Source organism: Bubalus bubalis, chromosome 10 (assembly GCF_019923935.1).
Source record: "Bubalus bubalis isolate 160015118507 breed Murrah chromosome 10, NDDB_SH_1, whole genome shotgun sequence".
Taxonomy (NCBI): domain Eukaryota; kingdom Metazoa; phylum Chordata; class Mammalia; order Artiodactyla; family Bovidae; genus Bubalus; species Bubalus bubalis.
Window position 1 is genome coordinate 50,927,141 of NC_059166.1, and position 16,244 is coordinate 50,943,384.

General features: G+C 41.1%; 1 protein-coding gene across 2 annotated transcripts in view; it reads left to right on the plus strand.

Moving 5' to 3' along the window:
* The first annotated feature begins 3,299 nt into the window (after positions 1 to 3,299).
* The window catches only part of UFL1 (UFM1 specific ligase 1), a 69,542-nt gene continuing 56,597 nt past the window's right edge, over positions 3,300 to 16,244 (plus strand). Inside the window, exons 1-3 of one of the 2 annotated variants that reach the window (XM_006058050.4) lie at positions 3,300 to 3,486; positions 4,672 to 4,817; positions 6,177 to 6,205. In XM_006058050.4, coding sequence (XP_006058112.1) covers positions 3,410 to 3,486; positions 4,672 to 4,817; positions 6,177 to 6,205 — 252 coding nt within the window. In that variant the 5' untranslated portion in view covers positions 3,300 to 3,409. Of the gene's footprint in view, positions 3,487 to 3,538; positions 3,866 to 4,671; positions 4,818 to 6,176; positions 6,206 to 16,244 lie in introns of those variants that run through there. The other variant, XM_006058051.4, reaches the window with a different exon arrangement.

Here is a 16,244-nt window from a genome sequence, read left to right on the forward strand (position 1 = left end):
TGTGAAATGGTACCTCATAGTGGTTTTGATTTGCATTTCTCTGATAATGAGTGATGTTGAGCATCTTTTCATGTGTTTGTTAGCCATCTGTATGTCTTCTTTGGAGAAATGTCTATTTAGTTCTTTGGCCCATTTTTTGATTGGGTCATTTATTTTTCTGGAGTTGAGCTGTAGGAGTTGCTTGTATATTCTCAAGATTAGTTGTTTGTCAGTTGCTTCATTTGCTATTATCTTCTCCCATTCTGAAGGCTGTCTTTTCACCTTGCTAATAGTTTCCTTTGATGTGCAGAAGCTTTTAAGGTTAATTAGGTCCCATTTGTTTATTTTTGCTTTTATTTCCAATATTCTGGGAGGTGGGTCATAGAGGATCCTGCTGTGATGTATGTCAGAGAGTGTTTTGCCTATGTTCTCCTCTAGGAGTTTTATAGTTTCTGGTCTTACATTGAGATCTTTAATCCATTTTGAGTTTATTTTTGTGTATGGTGTTAGAAAGTGTTCTAGTTTCATTCTTTTACAAGTGGTTGACCAGATTTCCCAGCACCACTTGTTAAAGAGATTGTCTTTAATCCATTGTATATTCTTGCCTCCTTTGTCAAAGATAAGGTGTCCATATGTGCGTGGATTTATCTCTGGGCTTTCTATTTTGTTCCATTGATCTATATTTCTGTCTTTGTGCCAGTACCATACTGTCTTGATAACTGTGGCAAAGAGGACACTAACAGATGGAGAAATATACCATGTTCATGGATTGGAAGAATCAATATAGTGAAAATGAGTATACTACCCAAAACAATTTATAGATTCAATGCAATCCCTATCAAGCTACCAACAGTATTCTTCACAGAGCTAGAACAAATAATTTCACAATTTGTATGGAAATACAAAAAAACCTTGAATAGCCAAAGCGATCTTGAGAAAGAAGAATGGAACTGGAGGAATCAACCTACCTGACTTCAGGCTCTACTACAAAGCCACAGTTACCTAGGTTTTGATTGGGATTGTACTGAATCTACAGATCAAGTCTGGAAGAATTGGCATCTTGACAATATTGACTGTTCCTATCCATGAATATTGACTATCTCTCCCTTTAATTAGTTTTTCTCTGATTTCATTCATTAGAGTTTGTAGTTTTCCTCATGTAGATCTTATACATATTTTGTTAGATTTATACCTAAGTATTTCAGTTGGGGGGTTGTTACTGAAAACATTATGTTTTCAATCTCTATTTGTTTGTTTCTGATATAATCTTCAGTTCAGTTCAGTTCAGTTGCTCAGTCGTGTTCGACTCTTTGGGAACCCATGAATCACAGCACACCAGGCCTCCCTGTCCATCACCAAATCCTGGAGTTTACCCAAACTCACATCCATCAAGTCGGTGATGCCATCTCATCCTCTGTTGTCCCCTTTTCCTCCTGCCCCCAGTCCCTCCCAGCATCAGAGTCTTTTCCAATGAGTCAACTCTTCGCATGAGGTGGCCAAAGTATTGGAGTTTCAGCTTCAGCATCAGTCCTTCCAATGAACACCCAGGACTGATCTCCTTTAGGATGGACTGGTTGGATCTCCTTGCAGTTCAAGGGACTCTCAAGAGTCTTCGCCAACACTACAGTTCAAAAGCATCAATTTTTTGGAGCTCAGCTTTCTTCACAGTCCAACTCTCATATCGTTACATGACCACTGGAAAAACCATAGCCTTGACTAGACAGACCTTTATTGGCAAAGTAATGTCTTTGCTTTTGAATATGCTATCTAGGTTGGTCATAACTTTCCTTCCAAGGAGTAAACGTCTTTTAATTTTATGGCCGCAATCACCATCTGCATTGATTTTGGAGCCCCCAAAAATAAAGTCTGACACTGTTGCCACTGTTTCCCCATCTATTTGCTATGAAGTGATGGGACCAGATGCCATGATCTTCGCTTTCTAAATGTTGAGCTTTAAACCAACTTTTTCACTCTCCTCTTTCACTTTCATCAAGAGGCTCTTTAGTTCCTCTTCACTTTCTGCCATGAGGGTGGTGTCATCTGTATATCTGAGTTTATTGATATTTCTGCTGGCAATCTTGATTCCAGCTTGTATTTCTTCCAGCCTAATTTTAATTAATTTAAATAGCTTCATCTGTCTAGTGACTATCCTTTTAGGCAGCACAAGCTGTCTCTACAAATTACAATCTTGAATTGAGCACCGAATAATTAATTTTTTGAACTGTGGTGTTGGAGAAGACTCTTGAGAGTCTGAGAGTCCCCTTGAGAGGACTGCAAGGAGATCAAATCAGTCAATTCTAAAGGAAATCAGTCCTGAATATTCATCGGGAGGACTGATGCTGAAGCTGAAGCTCCAATACTTTGGCCAACTCATGCAAAGAACTGACTCATTGGAAAAGACCCTGATGCTGGGAAAGATTGAAGGCAGGAAGAGAATGGGACAGCAGAGGATGAGACGGCTGGATGGCATCACCGGACTGGATGGACATGAGTTTGAGCAAGCTCTGGGAGCTGGGAAAGGATAGAGAAGCCCGACATTCTGCAGTCCATGGGGTCATAAAGAGTCAGACACTGCTGAGCTACTTACCTTATTGGATTAGTCAAAACCTTCGTTCAGGTTTTCCTGTAAAATGTTATGGGAAAATCCAAAGGAACTCTGTGACCCATAGCATGATTCCCTACACAAATCGAACTGCCCTACGTTAACAGAGAAGACCTAATGTTAACTGCAGGTTGGGGAACAGCTCCTCCCCCGCCTCGCCAAAATAAATCAAGTAGAGGGCAGGGAAGAAAAAAAAAAGAGTGCTTAACTTTATTATCACTGCGCCAAAATATTAGGAATAATGCAAACAAACCCTTGAAGTAACACTTTATTAACTTGGCTTTCTGGCAGACGAGTACACAAACTGGAGGGCTGGCTCTCCGCAGCCGCGAAGGGATCCCACTGCTGCTGCTGCTAAGTCGCTTCAGTCGTGTCCGACTTTGTGCGACTCCATAGACAGCAGCCCATTAGGCTCCTCTGTCCCTGGGATTCTCCAGGCAAGAATACTAGAGTGGGTTGCCATTTCCTTCTCCAATGCATGAAAGTAAAAAGTGAAAGTGAAGTCGCTCAGTCGTGTCAGACTCTTCGCGACCCCATGGACTGCAGCCTACCAGGCTCCTCCGTCCATGGATTTTCCAGGCAAGAGTACTGGAGTGGGGTGCCATTGCCTTCTCCGAGGGATCCCACAGCCCAGGACAAACCTCCCGCGCGGGGAGGGCGGGGCTGCTGCTTTTCTGGCCCCGCCCCCGCCGGCGCAAGTCGCGCACGTTCCGTAGCTGCGTCGCGGAGAGTCTCTTGTCCCTCTGCGCGGCCCGTTCCGCCTCGGCTCCCGCGACCTTTGGGCTGACGTGTCCGCGGTTCGTCGGCGGCTGGGCGAATAGGGCCGAGATGGCGGACGCCTGGGAAGAGATTAGGCGTTTGGCGGCAGATTTTCAGCGGGCGCAGTTCGCAGAGGCCACGCAAAGGTGCCTGACCCTCCCTCTCCGTTTGTGGAGTCCAAAATAGCCTCGGGTGGCCACTCCGCGATCTGAGGCTGCAAACCCCAGGCCTTGAATCCCGGACCTTCCCATCCCCTGTCAGCGTTCCCGCCCCCTCCCTTCCTCCCAGAGACTGGAATGCGGTTTCCAAAATAGTTCTCGGTGGGGAAGACGTAGAACATTCCTTCCCACCCCTTCCAAGCCCCAGCAAGGTGCAGGCGAGGCCACCCCACCTCAATGGCTGGGGCCGGTGACACTCCTAAGACTATCCCTCTGATCCTTGCTTAACTGTTAGCAAGTCCCTGAAGCGTCATTGCCTATTATACACTTCCAGACTTAGAGCTTGAAAGGAGAGGCTAACCCCAAGGTACAGTATTTTGCAAATACTATGTTGAGTCCGTAAACAATTTGCCTTCTTGTTCACCAGTATAGGTGTGCTAGGCCAGAGCCATACTCCCATCTGTCATTTTTAGGGACTCCAGACACTTGACGTTTTTGGAGGTGTGTCCTGAAAAAGCCCCCTAAATTTGCTTTTCACCTTTATGGAACACCTATAACGCTAATAGAACCCTTTTTTATCTGTTGACTACTTCTTGCCTTGTTCCTCCTGGAGCTAAAGACTTTAATCCTCTAATGCTGTGTTTTGTATCACTGCTAGCAAATGAGGACACTTAAGTGTTTGTGTAACTATCAGTTGCAAATTATGGTTTTCCTGGCCTAGCCATGGCCTAGCTAGGTGTCCTGCTTAGAAAGCTTATAGATAGGAGTGAGGCAACTATGCATTTAATAAAATAAAATTTTGGTTTTTTTTTAAACTGAAGCGAAAGCGAAAGTTGAACCAAAAGTAGGACGTGTTTTTTCTTTTACTTAAATTACGTGTCTTTACTTTTCTATTTACATTGAAGATTAGAAGCATGCCTAAAAGAGCAAACTCGAAATCTAAAATAGATTTGTAACAATGAACTACATGATTTAAGTTAATGTAAACCTGTTTACGCCCTAGAATTTTTTTAAATGTATTGAATTAGTATTATACTAAAAAAGATGCAGATGCTGTAATATAGAACCTAATGACTGTCCAAACTTTTAAAAACCCATTGTCATACATCTCCTTAAACATTATTGAACACTGGATGTAACAAATTCCTTTTTTAAAACTTTTGTTTCCCTCAGATTGTCAGAACGGAACTGCATTGAGATTGTGAATAAATTGATTGCTCAGAAACAGCTGGAAGTAGTTCACACACTTGATGGGAAGGAATATATTACTCCAGCCCAAATTAGTAAAGAAATGAGAGATGAGCTACATGTTCGAGGTGGTAAGTAATTCCTTAGTTTTTTCTTCTGGTTCTTTGGAAAGGGGCCTGGGCATGACCTTTCAAACCATAAATCATAAATGATTTGGAGGTTATAGGACACCCTTCTCAATTGTTAATATGATAATCAGCTTTAATACTTTTAAATAGATTTGGGTGAACATTATATAATTTAAATGAAGTCAAATATTGTCACTTTACAGAATCGCATTTTTTATTTTGAGTTATGTCTTCTGTTTGTGAATTAATCAGCTGTTTCTTTTCACAGTTCTTGAATTTATTGGGTGACTCAGGGTGGACTTAGCTGTCTGTTATCAGGTGATAATTATGAAAAGGGAACAGAGGTTTTAAATTACAGACCATTGAAAATCAAGACTGTAATGGTCTTTTTTAAATTTTGTTTGCAAATTACAAAATAATTTAGTATGATGTTATATCAGATTGTAGGAAAAGCTACTACAAACACGAAAAAGTTTTTGTTTCCATTGCGTTTTTGAAATATGAAAAAATTACTGAGCAAATTTGAATACTGTTTGATTAAAATAGATGCATCTGTGAAGACAACTTGTTAGATGTTATTAGATATACCCTTGGTGTTTGTTTTTTATCTTACTGCATAGTCCTAATAAAATACTAGCTATAATTTGAAATGCTTAACAGATATTCTTTAGGTAATAAGTGATAACATACCAGTTTCAAATAATTGAAAATAATTTATCTGAATTTTGTTGTCAATATGTCTTTGGTCACAGTAGATAAATTGTGAAGGGATGAAAATAACCCTCATAGGTCTGCCCTACTCAGTGTCAGCTGATGCTGGTTATTAGTTTGATATGACACATGGAACTTTGAAAATAAGCTATCCTCTATATTTTAGCCATGGATACTTATTATGATAATAACTTGTCTTTGAAGGCATTAATTACTGTGGCCCTGTTGGTAAAGAATCCACCTGCAATGCAGGAGACCCTGGTTCTATGCCTGGGTCGGGAAGATCGCTGGAGAAGGGAACAGCTACCCACTCCAGTATTCTTGGGCTTCCCTGGTGGCTCAGATGGTAAAGAATCCTCCTGCAATGCAGAAGACCTGGGTTCGATCCCTCCCTTGGGAGAAACAGCTACCCACTCCAGTATTCTGGCTTGGAGAGTTCCATGGACAGAGAAGTCTGGTGGACTACAGTCTGGTGGGTCACAAAGAGTCGGTCACAACTGAGTGACTCTCACTTTTCACTTTCATTGTGTCCTTTGCAGAAAGATTTATGTTTTGGATCTTGAAATGTCCAAAACATAAATATGTTGGAATTTGCAGTTTGGAGCTGGTATTTACTTTCTGATAACTTAAATGAATGTCTTTTCTTTAAAGGTCGAGTAAACATCGTTGATCTGCAACAGGTAAATTTCAGCTTTGTAACAGTTTTTACTTTGATTTCTCAACTTTTTATGTTACTAATTTTTTCAATGCCTTAAGTAGCCACTTGATATTGGTATCGTATTGTGTTTGTGAAGAAATAATTATATGACCTTCACTGATACATTTAATCAGTTTAACAAGTTTTTCTTTCTCAGTTGACTTGCTTATACTTTATTCTTTAAAAAATAAACTCATAGTTACCATTTTATTTAATTATAGAGTTTATGTAATTTTGAGAGAAAAATCACTAGTTTCATGGTGACTTGTTTTTAGTATGTGGAAGTTAAACCTAGAAAATATTTTTAGAAAATACAAGTGTACATGTCATCAGTAAGGGTTTTGTTGTTGTTGTTCAGTGGCAAAGTCATGTCCAACTGTTTCCGACCTTATGGGCTGCAGCATGCCAGGCCTCCCTGTCCCTCACCATCTCCTGAAGTTCACCCAAGTTCGTGTCCATTGGATCAATGATGCCATCCAATTGTCTCTTACTCTTCTGCCCTTTCTCCTTTTGCCTTCAATCTCTCTCATCATCAGGGTCTTTTCTAATGAGTCAGCTCTTCGCATCAGGTGGCCAAAGTATTGGAGGTTTAGCTTCAGCATCAGTCCTTCCAAAGAATTTTCAGGGTTGATTTCCCTTAGGCTTGACTGGTTTGATCTCCTAGCTGTCCAAGGGACTCTGAAGAGTCTTCCCCAGCACCACAGTTCAAAAGCATCAATGCTTTGGCATTCAGCCTTCTTTATGGTCCAACTCTCACATTTGTACATGACTACTGAAAAGACCATAGCTTTGAGTATACAGACCTTTGTCACTGTATAGGTTTGTCATAGCCTTCCTTCCAAGAAGCAAACATCTTCTAATTTCATGGCTGCAGTCACCATCTGCAGTAATTTTGGAACCCAGGAAGAAAAAAATCTGTCACTGCTTCTATTTTTTCCCCTTCTATTTGCCAGGAAGGAATGGGGCCAGATGTTATGACCTTTGGTTCAGTTCACTAGCTCAGTTGTGTCTGATTCTTTGTGACCCCGTGAATCGCAGCACGCCAGGCCTCCCTGTCCATCACCAACACCCGGAGTTCACTCAAACTCACATCCATTGAGTCAGTGATGCCATCCAGCTATCTCATCCTCTGTTGTCCCCTTCTCCTCCTGCCCCCAATCCCTCCCAACATCCGAGTCTTTTCCAATGAGTTAACTCTTTGCATGAGGTGGCCAGAGTACCGGAGTTTCAGCTTCAGCACCATTGCTTCCAAAGAACACCCAGGGCTGATCTCCTTTAGAATGAACTGGTTGGATCTCCTTGCAGTCCAAGGGACTCTCAAGAGTCTTCTCCAACACCACAGTTCAAAAGCATCAATTCTTCAGAGCTCAGCTTTCTTCACAGTCCAGCTCTCACATCCATACATGACCAATGGAAAAACCATAGCCTTCACTAGACAAACCTTTGTTGGCAAAGTAATGTCTCTGCTTTTGAATATGCTATCTAGATTGGTCATAACTTTCCTTCCAAGGAGTAAGCATCTTTTAATTTCATGGCTGCAATCACCATCTGCAGTGATTTTGGAGCCCCAAAAAATAAAGTCTGACACTGTTGCCACTGTTTCCCCATCTAGTTCCCATGGAGTGATGGGACCAGATGCCATGATCTTTGTTTTCTGAATGTTGAGCTTTAAGCCAACTTTTTCACTCTCCTCTTTCACTTTCATCAAGAGGCTTTTTAGTTCCTCTTCACTTTCTGCCATAAGGGTGGTATCATCTGCATATCTGAGGTTATTGCTATTTCTCCCAGCAATTTAATGTTGAGTTTTAAGCCCGCTTTTTCACTCTCCTCCTTCACCGTCATCAAGAGGCTCTTTAGTTCCTCTTTACTTTCTGCCATTAGTGTAATATCATCTGCATATCTGTGGTTATTGATAATTTCTCCTGGGAGTCTTGATTCCATTTTATAACTCATTCTGCTCAGCATTTCGCTAATGTACTCTGCATACAAGTTAAATAAACAGTCTGACATATACAGCCTTGTTATACTCCTTTCCCAGTTTTGAACCAGTCAGTTGTTCAATACAGGATTCTAACCGTTGACTTTTGGCCAGCATACAGGTTTCTCAGGAGACAGGTAAGATGGTCTAGTATTCCCATCTCTTTAAGAATTTTCCACAGTTTGTTGTGATCCACACAGTCAAAGGCTTCTGCATAGTCAGTAGAACAGAAGTAGATGTTTTTCTGGAATTCCCTTGCTTTCTCTATGATTCAGTGAATGTTTACAATTTGATCTCTGGTTCCTTTTCCAAACTCACCTTGTACATCTGAAAGGTCTTGATTCAAATACGGCTGAAGCCTACCTTGAAGGATATTGAGCATAACCTTACTAGCTCAAGGAGGTGAGTGCAATTGTCCAATAGTTTGAACATTCTTTAGCACTGTCTTTCTTTGGAATTTGGATGAAAACTGACCTTTTCCAGTCTTATGGCCACTGCTGGGTTTTCCAAATTTGCTGACATATTGAGTGCAGCACTTTAACACAGTCATCTTTTAGTATTTTAAATAGCTCATCTGGATTTCTGTCACTTCCACTATTTTTTTTTTTGGTAGTAATGATTGCTAAGGCCTACTTGACTTCACACTCTAGGATGTCTGGCTCTAGGTGAGTGACCACACCATTGTGATTATCCATGTCATCAAGACCTTTTTTGTACAGTTCTTCTGTGTATGCTTGCCACTAATCTCTTCTGCTTCTGTTAATTCTTTATTGTTTCTGCCCTTTATCATGCCCATCCTTGCATGAAATACTCCTTTGATGTCTGCAATTATCTTGGAGATATCTAGTCTTTCCTATTCTGTTTTTTTCTGTTTCTTTGCATTCTTCATTGAAGAAGGCCTTCTTATCTCTCTTTGCTATTCTCTGGAACTCTGCATTCAATTGGATGTATTTTTCCCTTTCTCTACTGCTTTTCACATCTCTTTCCTCTGTTATTTGTAAAGTTTCCTCCAACAACCACTTTGCCTTCTTGCATTTCTTTTTCTTTCAGATAGTTTTGGTCATTACCTCCTGTACAGTGTTACAAAGCTCTGTCCATAGTTCTTCAGGCATTCTGTCTACCAGATATAAGCCCTTGAATCTATTCATCACCTTTACTGAATAATCATAAGGGATTTGATTTAGGTCATACCTGAATGGCCTAGTGGTTTTCCCCACTTTCTTTTAGTTCAAACCTGAATTTTGCTGTAAGAAGCTGATGATCTGAGCCACAGTCAGCTTCAGGTCTTGTTTTTGCAGGCTATATAGAGCTTCTCCATCTTTGGCTATGAAGAATGTAATCAGTCTGATTTTGGTATTGATCATCTAGTAATGTCCATGTGTAGAGTTGTCTCTTGTGTTGGTGAAAACGGGTGTTTGCTATGATCAGTGAAGTCTCTTAGCAAAGCTCTGCTAGCCTTTGCCCTGCTTCATTTTGTATTCCAAGGCCAAATTTGCCTGTTATTCCACGTATTTCTTGACTTCCTATTTTTTCATTCCAGTCCCCTATAATAAAAAGTACATCTTTTTTTGGTGTTAGTTCTAGAAGGTCTTGTAGGTCTTCATAGAACCATTCCACTTCAGCTTCTGTGGCATTACTGGTTGGGGCATAGACTTTGATTACTGTGATATTGAATGGTTTGCCTTGGAAATGAACTGAGATCATTCTGTTGTTTTGGAGATTTCACACAAATACTGCATTTTAGACTCTTGTAGGCTAGCAGAGCTTTGCTAAGAGACTTCACTGATCATAGCAAACACCCGTTTTCACCAACACAAGAGACAACTCTACACATGGACATTACTAGATGATCAATACCAAAATCAGACTGATTACATTCTTCATAGCCAAAGATGGAGAAGCTCTATATAGTCTGCAAAAACAAGACCTGAAGCTGACTGTGGCTCAGATCATCAGCTTCTTACAGCAAAATTCAGGTTTGAACTAAAAGAAAGTGGGGAAAACCACTAGGCCATTCAGGTATGACCTAAATCAAATCCCTTATGATTATTCAGTAAAGGTGATGAATAGATTCAAGGGCTTATATCTGGTAGACAGAATTCTTGCCCATCAGTTCAGTTCAATTCAGTCGCTCAGTCGTGTCCGACTCTTTGCCACCCCATGAATCGCAGCACACCAGGCCTCCCTGTCCATCACCAACTCCCGGAGTTCACTCAGACTCACGTCCATCGAGTCAGTGATGCCATCCAGCCAACTCATCCTCCGTCGTCCCTTCTCCTCCTGCCCCCAATCCCTCCCAGCATCAGAGTCTTTTCCAGTGAGTCAACTCTTCTCATGAGGTGGCCAAAGTACTGGAGTTTGAGCTTTAGCATCATTCCTTCCAAAGAAATCCCAGGGCTGATCTCCTTCAGAATGGACTGGTTGGATCTCCTTGCAGTCCAAGGGACTCTCAAGAGTCTTCTCCAACATCACAGTTCAAAACCATCAATTCTTCAGTGCTCAGCCTTCTTCACAGTCCAACTCTCACATCCATACATGACCACAGGAAAAACCGTAGCCTTGACTAGACGAACCTTTGTTGGCAAAGTAATGTCTCTGCTTTTGAATATGCTATCTAGGTTGGTCATAACTTTCCTTCCAAGGAGTAAGCATCTTTTAATTTCATGGCTGCAATCACCATCTGCAGTGATTTTGGAGCCCCAAAAAATAAAGTCTGACACTGTTGCCACTGTTTCCCCCTCTAGTTCCCATGGAGTGATGGGACCAGATGCCATGATCTTCGTTTTCTGAATGTTGAGCTTTAAGCCAACTTTTTCACTCTCCTCTTTCACTTTCATCAAGAGGCTTTTTAGTTCCTCTTCACTTTCTGCCATAAGGGTGGTATCATCTGCATATCTGAGGTTATTGATATTTCTCCCGGCAATCTTGATTCCAGCTTGTGCTTCTTCCAGTCCAGCGTTTCTCATGACGTACTCTTCATATAAGAAAAATAAGCAGGGTGACAATATACAGCCTTGACGTACTCCTTTTCCTATTTTGAACCAGTCTGTTGTTCCATGTCCAGTTCTAACTGTTGCTTCCTGACCTGCATACAGGTTTCTCAAGAGGCAGGTCAGGTGGTCTGGTAGTCCCATCTCTTTCAGAATTTTCCACAGTTTATTGTGATCCACACAGTCAAAGGCTTTGGCGTAGTCAATAAAGCAGAAATAGATGTTTTTCTGGAACTCTCTTGCTTTTTTGATGATCCAGCGGATGTTGGCAATTTGATCTCTGGTTCCTCTGCCTTTTCTAAAACCAGCTTGATCATCAGGAAGTTCACGGTTCACGTATTGCTGAAGCCTGGCTTGGAGAATTTTGAGCATTACTTTACTAGCATGTGAGATAGTGGTGGATATAATGGTCATCTGAGTTAAATTTGCCCATTCCCGTCCATGTTAGTTCACTGATTACAAAGATGTTGATGTTCACTCTTAACCATCTCTTGGTTGACCACATGAAATTTACCTTGGTTCATGGACCTACTTTCCAAGTTCCTATGCAATATCATTCTTTACAGCACTGGACTTTACTTTCACCACCAGGCACATCCACAGCTGAGCATTGTTTCTGCTTTGGCCCAGCTGCTTCAGTCATTCTGGAGCTATCAATCTGGGATAATTGCCTTCTGCCCTACCCCAGGAACATATTGGACACCTTCCAACCTGGGGGACTCATCTTCTGATATTGTATCTTTTTGCCTTTTTCTATTGTTCATGGGGTTCTCATGGCAAGAATACTGGGGTGGTTTGCTACTTCCTCCTCCAGTGGACCATGTTTTGTCAGAACTCTCCAACATAACCCGTCTGTCTTGGGTGGCCCTGCAGGGCATAGCTCATAGGTTGATTGAGTTTTGCAAGCCCCTTCACCTTGACAAAGCTGTGATCCATTAGGGGGCATCAGTAAGGTACACTACACTATATGCAGGAAACTGGCCATTTTTGTGTGAATAGGTTTAATTTCTTATTTTTTCAAATTTTTTTATTTTTTTTCACGGTATAGTTGATTTATAGTTCTTTTTCAAAATCCTTTCCCACATGGGTTATTACAGAACATTGGATAGTATTCCCTGTGCTATACGGTGGGTCCTTGTTAATTATTTTATACATAGTACTGTGTATCAGTTCAGTTCACTCACTCAGTCGTGTCCGACTCTTTGTGACCCCATGGACTGCAGCATGCCAGGCCTCCCTATCCATCACCAACTCCTGGAGTTTACTCAAACTCATGTCCATTGAGTCAGTGATGCCAACCAGCCATCTCATCCTCTGTCATCCCCTTCTCCTCCTGCCTTCAATCTTTCCCAGCATCAGGGTCTTTTCACATGAGTCAGCTCTTCTATCAGGGGGCCAAACTATTGGAGTTTCAGCTTCAACATCAGTCCCTCCAATGAATATTCAGGACTGATTTCCTTTAGGATGGACTAGTTGGATCTCCTTGCAGTCCAAGGGACTCTCAAGAGTCTTTTCCAACACCACAGTTCAACAGCATCAATTCTTCAGTGCTCAGCTTTCTTTATAGTCCAACTCTTACATCCATACATGACTACTGGAAAAACCAGAGCCTTGACTAGACAAACCTTTGTTGGCAAAGTAATGTCTCTGCTTTTTAATATGCTATCTAGGTTGGTCATAGCTTTTCTTCCAAGGAGCAAGTGTCTTTTAATTTCATGGCTGTAGTCATCATCTGCAGTGATTTTTGGAGCCCCACAGAAATAAAGTCTGCCACTGTTTGCACTGTTTCCCCATCTATTTGCCATGAAGTGGTGGGACCGGATGCCATGATCTTAGTTTTCTGAATGTGCAGCTTTAAGCCAACTTTCTCACTCCCCTCTTTCATTTTCATCAAGAGTTCTTGATCTTTAGTTCTTCTTTGTTTTCTGCCATAAGGGTGGTGTCATCTGTATGTCTGAGGTTGTTGATATTTCCCCTGGCAGTCTTGATTCCAGCTTGTACTTCATCCAGCCCAGCATTTCTCATGATGTACTCTTCATATAAGAAAAATAAGCAAGGTGACAATGTACAGCCTTGATGTCCTTTTCCTATTTGGAACCAGTCTGTTGTTCTATGTCCAGTTCTAACTGTTGCTTTCTGATCTGCATACAGATTTCTCAGGAGGCAGGGCGGGTGGTCTAATATTCCCATCTCTTTCAGAATTTTCCACAGTTTATTGTGATCCACACAGTCAAAGGTTTTGGCATAGTCAATAAAGCAGAAATAGATGTTTTTCTGGAACTCTCTTGATTTTTCAATGATCCAGTGAATGTTAGCAATTGATTTCTGGTTCCTCTGCCTTTTCTAAAACTAGCTTGAACATCTGGAAGTTCACAGTTTATGTATTGTTGAAGCCTGGCTTGGAGAATTTTGAGCATTACTTTACTAGCGTGTGAGATGAGTGCAATTGTGTAGTAGTTTGAGCATTCTTTGGCATTGCCTTTCTTTGGGATTGGGATGAAAACTGACCTTGTCCAGTCCTGTGGCCACTGCTGAGTTTTCCAAATTTGCTGGCATTTGAGTAGAGCACTTTCACAGCATCATCTTTTAGGATTTGAACTAGCTCAACTGGAATTCCGTCACCTCCACTAGCTTTATTCATAGTGATGCTTTCTAAGGCCCACGTGACTTCACATTCCAGGATGTCTGGCTGTAGGTGAGTGATCACACCATTGTGATTACCTGGGTCGTGTAGATCTTTTTTGTACAGTTTTTCTGTGTATTCTTGCCACCTCGTCTTAGTATCTTATGCTTCTGTTAGGTCCATCCGTTTCTGTCTTTTATTGAGTCCATCATTTTCTTAAAGAGATCTCTAGTCTTTTCCATTCTATTGTTTTCCTCTATTTCTTTGCACTGATCACTGTGGAAGGCTTTCTTATCTCTCCTTGCTGTTCTTTGGAACTCTGCATTCAAATGGGTATATCTTTTCTTTTCTCCTTTGCTTTTCACTTCTATTTCACTCCTTTTTTAATGGCTGAGTAATATTCCACTCTATATATGTACCACATCTTCTATATCTTTTCCTCTGTCAGTGGACATTTAGGTTATTTCCATGTCTTACTTGTTGTAAATAGTGCCCTAGTGAACATTGGGGTGAATGTATCTTTTCAAAATATGCTTTCCTCCAGATGTATGCCCAGGAGTGAGATTACTGGACCATATGGTAGTTATATTTTTAGTTTTTTAAGAAACTTCATACTGTTCACTGTAATGGTTATACCAGTTTTACATTCCCACCAACGGTGTTCGGAGGGTTCCTTTTTCTCCACACACTGTCCAATATGTATTGTTTGGAGACTTTCAGATGATGGCTGTTCTGATTGGTGTGAGGTTATAGCTGATTGTAGTTTTGATTTGCATTTCTCTAATAATTAGTGATGTTGAGCATATTTTCATGCTTTTGGCCATCTGCATTGTCTAATTCAATGAAACCATGAACCATGCCATGTAGGGCCACCCAAGACAGATGAGTCATGGTGGAGAGTTCTGACAAAACATGGTTCACTGGAGAAGGGAATGGCAAACCACTTCAGTATCCCTGCCTTGAGAACCCCATGAACAGTATGAAAAGGCAAAAAGATAGGACACTGAAAGATGAACTCCTCAGGTTGGTAGGTGCCAAATATGCTTCTGGAGAACAGTGGAGAAATAACTGCAGAAAGAATGAAGAGATGGAGCCAAAGCTAAAATAGCACCCAGTTGTGGATGTGACTGGTGCTGGAAGTAAATACCGATGTTGTAAAGAACAATATTGCATAGCAACCTGGAATGTTAGGTCCGCGAAACAAGGTAAATTGAAAGTGGTCAAACAGGAGATGGCAAGAGTGAACATCAACATCTTAGGAATCAAAATGATCTATGTTCGTTTCCAAGGCAAACCATTCAATATAATAGTAATCCAAGTCTGTGCCCCAACCAGAAATGCTGAATAACCTGAAGTGGAATGGTTCTGTGAAGACCTACATGACCTTCTAGAACTGACACTAAAAAAGATGTCCTTTTCATTATAGGGGACTGGAATGCAAGAATAGGAAGTCAAGAAATACCTGGAGTAATAGGCATATTTGGCCTTGGAATACAAAATGAAGCAGGGCAAGGGCTAACAGAGTTTTGCCAAGAGAATGCACTGGTCATAGCAAACACCCTCTTCCAACAACACAAAAGAAGACTCTACCATGGACATTATCAGATGGTCAATACCAAACTTAGATTGATTATATTCTTTGCAGCCAAAGATGGAGAAGCTCTATACAGTCAGCAAAAACAAGACTGGGAGCTGACTGTGGCATAGATCATGAATTCCTTATGGACAAATTCAGACTGAAATTGAAGAAAGTAGGGAAAACCACTAGACCACTCAGGTATGACATAAATCAAATTGCTTAATGATTATACAGTGGAAGTGACAAATAGATTCCAGGGATTCGATCTGATAGAGTGCCTGAAGGACTATGGACAGAGATTCGTGACATGGTATAGGAGACAGGGAGCAAGACCATCGCTAAGAAAAAGAAATGCAAAATGGCTGTGTGAGGAGGCCTTACAAATAGTTGAGAAAAGAAGAGAAGCTGAAGGCAAATGAGAAAAGAAATTATATACCCATTTGAATGCAGAGTTCCAAAGAATAGCAAGGAGTGATAAGAAAGCCTTCCTCAGTGATCAGTGCAAAGAAATAGAGGAAAACAGCAGAATGGGAAAGACTAGAGATCTCTTCAAGAAAATTACAGATACCAAGGGAACATTTCATGCAAAGATGGGCTCAATAAAGGACAGAAATAGTATGGACCTAATAGAAGCAGAGGATAGTAAGAAGAGGTGGCAAGAATGCACAGAAGAACTATACAAAAAGATCTTCTTGACCCAGGTAACTATGATGGTGCGATCACTCACCTAGAGCCAGACATCCTGGAATGCCAAGTCAAGTGGGCCTTAGAAAGCATAACTGCAAACAAAGCTAGTGGAGGTGATGGAATTCCAGTCAAACTATTTCAAATTCTAAACAGTGATGCTGTGAA